Here is a 6,000-nt window from a genome sequence, read left to right as displayed (position 1 = left end):
GACGAGCGAGGTCCCTCGAATCCAGCAACTGTGTCCAAGTGACCCCCACAGTCCAGTGACTCTTCAGTCCAAGTTTGGTGGAGGTAAGTCCTTGCCTCCCCACGCCAGACTGCATTGCTGGGAACCGCGACTTTTGCAGCTACTCCGGCCTCTGTGCACTTCCGGCGGAAATCCTTTGTGCACAGCCAAGCCTGGGTCCACGGCACTCTAACCTGCATTGCACGACTTTCTAAGTTGGTCTCCGGCGACGTGGGACTCCTTTGTGCAACTTCGGGTGAGCACCGTTTCACGCATCCTCGTAGTGCCTGTTTCTGGCACTTCTCCGGGTGCTACCTGCTGCTGAGCGGGCTCCTTGTCTTGCTCATCGTCCCCTCTGTCTCCTGGCGCACTTTGCGACATCCTGGTCCCTCCTGGGCCACAGCAGCATCCAAAAACACTAACCGCACGATTTGCAGCTAGCAAGGCTTGTTGGCGTTCTTTCGGCGGGAAAACACTTCTACATGACTCTCCACGGCGTGAGGGATCCGTCCTCCAAAGGGGAAGTCTCTAGCCCTTGTCGTTCCTGCAGAAACCTAAGCTTCTCCTGTCCAGTAGAAGCTTCTTTGCACCCACAGCTGGCATTTCCTGGGCATCTGCCCATCTCCGACTTGCTTGTGACTTTTGGACTTGGTTCCCTTGTTCCACAGGTACCCTTGACTGGAAATCCATCGTTGTTGCATTGCTGGTGTGTGTCTTTCCTGCAGAATTCCCCTATCACGACTTCTATGTCCTTTGGGGAACTTCAGTGCACTTTGCACTCACTTTTCAGGGTCTTGGGTTGGGCTATTTTTCTAACCCTCACTATTTTCTAATAGTCCCAGCGACCCTCTACAAGGTCACATAGGTTTGGGGTCCATTCGTGGTTCGCATTCCACTGTTGGAGTATATGGTTTGTGTTGCCCCTATCCCTATGTGCCCCCATTGCATCCTATTGTAACTATACATTGTTTGCACTGTTTTCTAAGACTATACTGCATATTTTTGGTATTGTGTACATATATCTTGTGTATATTTCCTATCCTCTCACTGAGGGTACACTCTGAGATACTTTGGCATATTGTCATAAAAATAAAGTACCTTTATTTTTAGTATAACTGTGTATTGTGTTTTCTTATGATATTGTGTATATGACACTAAGTGGTACTGTAGGAGCTTCACTCGTCTCCTAGTTCAGCCTAAGCTGCTCTGCTAAGCTACCATTATCTATCAGCCTATGCTGCTAGACACCCTATACACTAATAAGGGATAACTGGGCCTGGTGCAAGGTGCAAGTACCCCTTGGTACTCACTACAAGCCAGTCCAGCCTCCTACACCCTCTACAAGCTCACATAGGTTTGGGGTCCATTCGTGGTTCACATTCCACTTTTGGAGTATATGGTTTGTGTTGCCCCTATACCTATGTGCTCCTATTGCAATCTATTGTAACTTTACACTGCTTGCCTTACTTCCTTTTGCTATTACTGCATCATTTTGGTATTGTGTACATATATCTTGTGTATATTTCTCATCCTCATACTGAGGGGACTCACTGAGATACTTTTGGCATATTGTCATAAAAATAAAGTACCTTTATTTTTAGTATATCTGTGTATTGTGTTTTCTTATGATATTGTGCATAGGACACCAGTGGTATAGTAGGACACTGGGTTGTAAGGACACACCAGGAAGTCAGAAATCTCTCTGAATTCGATAGGTGTTGACAAGATCCTCCGTGTCGAACAGATTTGAGGTCTTGGGAGATGACAAGTGAAGGGTTTGCTGTTTTGAGGTTTAACGTCAGTATTTACATGTCTCCTAGTTCAGCCTAAGCTGCTTTGCCATAGCTACCTTCTATAAGCCTTAGCTGCTAGAAACACCTCTTCTACACTAATAAGGGATAACTGGACCTGGCACAAGGTGTAAGTACCTCTGGTACCCACTACAAGCCAGGCCAGCCTCCTACATTATGACTTAGGAATATCAAGTTGGGCACATGTTAATTGATTCACCACTAAGCAGGAGGGAACTTTTACAGTGATACAATCACAGAAGTGTAATAAGTCCTGATGCACATTTTGAGGGGTATGTATGCAAGTGCAGGATTTAGGGGTGGGTGTAAGGAGTGTAGATTATCAAATGTATAGTGATATTGTAGTTCTGTAAGGCATTAGACCAAGGATGTTTTTATGTGATCCGCACCTGTTTCAATAAAGTGGTCTTTTTCACACAGACACTGAGTCAGTGGTGTTTGGCACTAAATTCACCCAGTGCTGAGTCCTGCTGCTGGTTTCTGCTGAACTGTTGAGAACAATGTTTCGGTTTAACTGTGAGACCACAATCTAGGCCAACTGCAGAGGGCTGATGAGGAGGCACAGAGGGGCAGAGAGAGCCTCATATGCACTAGTCTAAACTAAAAGAACTCCGGGACGTGAAATGCTCATGACACATTTGCCTCCACAGTGAGTCAGTCACTCTTTGCCTTTGGGGTAAAGCTTTAGGATTAACAGACAATCCCCACTGTAACTGTAAGCAAGCAATGAGGGGATTCTGTTGCCTGTTGTCATCAACAAAGCTATGAATTATCAAATTCAGTCATGGAGGTATAAAATAACAAAAACATCAATGCAAATAGCAAACCAACATATAAAAACTGCAAATCAAAATGCAAAATATCTTGATGAAAGACAGTAGAGCCTCATGAGCATACTTGAAAACTATGCATAGTTAAACTTAAAATTGTCTGCAATTCAGACATTTGTTTTAATAATAATATGTAGACATGTTTAGCTGCATGTTCAATGGTAATTGACGTATGGAATCCGCCGTATATTTAGTATGTTATGAGTTCAGTGTTATTTCTGTTTCCAAGTGTCTCAGCCAAAAGAAAGGATATATTTTCTCATGAAATGAGGCAGTAAAAGTGTACAGACGAGCCATAGTGTCAGCATTGAAAAATGAGAGCCATCCTCCTTCGTAGTCTAGATATATTTTAATTCTGTTGAGCCTCTCCTTTGCAAGGGTTGTCATCTCTGGAAAGGTGTGGGCATAGTTCTGGCCATCAAGAAGACCAATTGCCCAGAACCCCTCCTGTGGGTCTAGTCTGACTGCCCCCTTCCTCCTTGCAGATTGCTTAGTCACGCCCACAGCCCAGCGTTCAGAATCATTCACTTTGATCAACCAGCAACATCTTCCCGATGAGAAGCCCTGGGTTGTAAGGACACACCAGGAAGTCAGAAATCTCTCTGAATTCGATAGGTGTTGACAAGATCCTCCGTGTCGAACAGATTTGAGGTCTTGGGAGATGACAAGTGAAGGGTTTGCTGTTTTGGGGTTTAACGTCAAATCCACTTGAGAGACTAGAATTAAATAAAAATGTAGAGATTTAGTTTGAAAGATACTCTCACAAAAGAATGACAAATATAACAATGCAGAGAAATTGACAATGGAATTCGTAATTCATCTGAATGAATCCCAAGCCGGTGCTCAACTGATAGGAAATAGTAGAAATTTACAACAATGATTACTTGTTTTTTTGTGCACAGTACTACCTGGAAAATATTTAGGGGACTCTGTAATGAGTCCCATAATATTATTTAATTAGAAAGTAAAACTACATACACGTAATACAACTTAGTAGTATACAGTGTAGGATCAAAATACTGATACTTAACTAGCCAAAACTGTAGAAAAGTCTATCTGCAAATACACAAAAGGAGAGCACTGGGAGTGTTGCTAGCCCACACCGCCTCCCTAAAGAAATCTATAATCACTAAAGGTGTGGGGTAGTAGGGAACCGAAAGTAAGACTGGGTCAGTCTTAAATCGGTGTTGGTTAGGTCGCTTTGGATCCTAACGCGAGGGAATCATTGTTGGAGAATATCCAGACAGGGGGGGGGGTTTGTTGCTGTGTAGTCCCACAGGGGAAGGGGGAGTCTCCCTTACGGACTAGGTGGTCTCACACACATAATAGTGTCATGCTTCATCATATGGCCACCTAGCCCCACCCAAGCAAGATGATACTGCTTGGGCGGACTCAACCTCTTGGTTAAAAGAACCAGAGGGAGTACTGAAATTAAACTTACTGGGTAGTTACTTAGATCCAGATGAGGTGAGTAATAAAATTACCAAGCATGTCACTGATAGTTGCTGCTAGTTTTAATATAGGTGCATGCTGGTAAGACTAAAAGCAAGGGGAAGAGGCTCGTTGGAGGGTAATGTCTCCTGGAGTCTAAAATCAAAAGTGGATGACCAACATGTTTCTGCCCTCACTAGGTGCTGGTAGGTCAGGGGCATTCATCAGGGTCGGAGCACACGCAAAAAGTGGGGTGCTCAAAGTGGATAATGAATGGCCTACCTGAACGGGTAGTTCACGGTGGGGTAGGTCTGTGATAGTAAATAGATAGACCACAGTTATTCAGAACATATTTAGAGTGAGAAAAACCGTGGCAAACCACTGCAAAGCACACAGCACAAGGTGAAAAAATGTAAACGGCAATCACACACGCATGCAGATGTGACTTACCAGGGGGTAGGGGGCGATATGCCTCTGGTCTGGCAAATGCCGGGGAGGGGTTTTCCCTTGTAGTCACACTCTGAGGAGATTAGGCGTTTAGGTAGAATGGGAGAAGAAGATAAAAAATGTGTAGAGAAAGGGCTAGATAGGGAAGACAGGAAAGACAGGGAAAGCAAAAACAGGGAAAAAAAAGGGGGGGAGGGAAAAGGGGAAAAAAAAGGGAGTAATATAGGTGCATGCTGGTAAGACTAAAATCAAGGGGAAGAGGCTCGTTGGAGGGTAATGTCTCCTGGAGTCTAAAATCAAAAGTGGATGACCAACATGTTTCTGCCCTCACTAGGTGCTGGTAGGTCAGGGGCATTCATCAGGGTCGGAGCACACGCAAAAAGTGGGGTGCTCAAAGTGGATAATGAATGGCCTACCTGAACGGGTAGTTCACGGTGGGGTAGGTCTGTGATAGTAAATAGATAGACCACAGTTATTCAGAACATATTTAGAGTGAGAAAAACCGTGGCAAACCACTGCAAAGCACACAGCACAAGGTGAAAAAATGTAAACGGCAATCACACACGCATGCAGATGTGACTTACCAGGGGGTAGGGGGCGATATGCCTCTGGTCTGGCAAATGCCGGGGAGGGGTTTTCCCTTGTAGTCACACTCTGAGGAGATTAGGCGTTTAGGTAGAATGGGAGAAGAAGATAAAAAATGTGTAGAGAAAGGGCTAGATAGGGAAGACAGGAAAGACAGGGAAAGCAAAAACAGGGAAAAAAAAGGGGGGGAGGGAAAAGGGGAAAAAAAAGGGAGTAAAGAACAGGGGGGGGAGGAAGGGGTTGCTGGGGTTAGCGGTTGGTGACAGAGAAAGGAAGAAAGGAAAAAAGAAAAAAAGAAAAAAAGGAAAAAAGAAGAGGAGGAGAAAAGAAGAAAACAAGGGAGACGGGACAAAGAGAGAAGAGAAGAAAGAGACAAACAGGAAAAAAGGAAAAAGAAGAAAAAAAAAAAAAGAAAAAGGGGGGAAGGAACGGGGTAGGAGCTAGGCAGAATGAGGAAAAGAAAGGTGAAAGAAAATATCCAAGGGGCCAGGGAGGCCAACACTTACCACTCCAAAGGGAATACCATGGGGGGTACCTACATGCCGGAGCCAGGCCGCTCTGGTACTGACTGAAGGGTTGATCTGCAGTTTATGTCGATCCACAACCAATAGGCAAGAGGCTGGGAGGCCTGGGGGCGGGGTCCGGAGTGAGGATTAGCAGGTGTGTCGGGCGTGTTGCCTAAAAAAAAAAAACCCCGATACTCGAGGAGTAATTCTGCCACGCCTATAGACCGGCCGCACCCCCCATACGGGGTGCGCCGGTGCTTCAATGCGGAATCCACCCGCGGGACCTCTAAGGAAACGGGGCCCGCGGTAGACGAGTTAGAAGATGTGATGAGGATGTGTTGCGGCTGGCAGGCGCGGAAAGCGTCCTGCCGA

At 45.4% G+C, this 6,000-nt stretch overlaps 1 protein-coding gene across 1 annotated transcript in view; it reads right to left on the bottom strand.

Annotated features, from left to right (window-relative positions):
• Positions 1-2,749: 2,749 nt before the first annotated feature.
• The window catches only part of LOC138268246 (E3 ubiquitin-protein ligase TRIM39-like), a 588,432-nt gene continuing 585,181 nt past the window's right edge, over positions 2,750-6,000 (bottom strand). Inside the window, exon 6 of the mRNA XM_069217726.1 lies at positions 2,750-3,375. Within this exon, the coding sequence (XP_069073827.1) occupies positions 2,858-3,375 (518 nt within the window). The 3' untranslated portion in view covers positions 2,750-2,857. The remainder of the gene's footprint in view (positions 3,376-6,000) is intronic.

This window comes from Pleurodeles waltl, chromosome 12, assembly GCF_031143425.1.
Source record: "Pleurodeles waltl isolate 20211129_DDA chromosome 12, aPleWal1.hap1.20221129, whole genome shotgun sequence".
NCBI classification, from domain to species: domain Eukaryota; kingdom Metazoa; phylum Chordata; class Amphibia; order Caudata; family Salamandridae; genus Pleurodeles; species Pleurodeles waltl.
The sequence above is the reverse complement of the archived record's forward strand: the minus strand, read 5'-3'. Positions and strand labels throughout refer to the sequence as shown.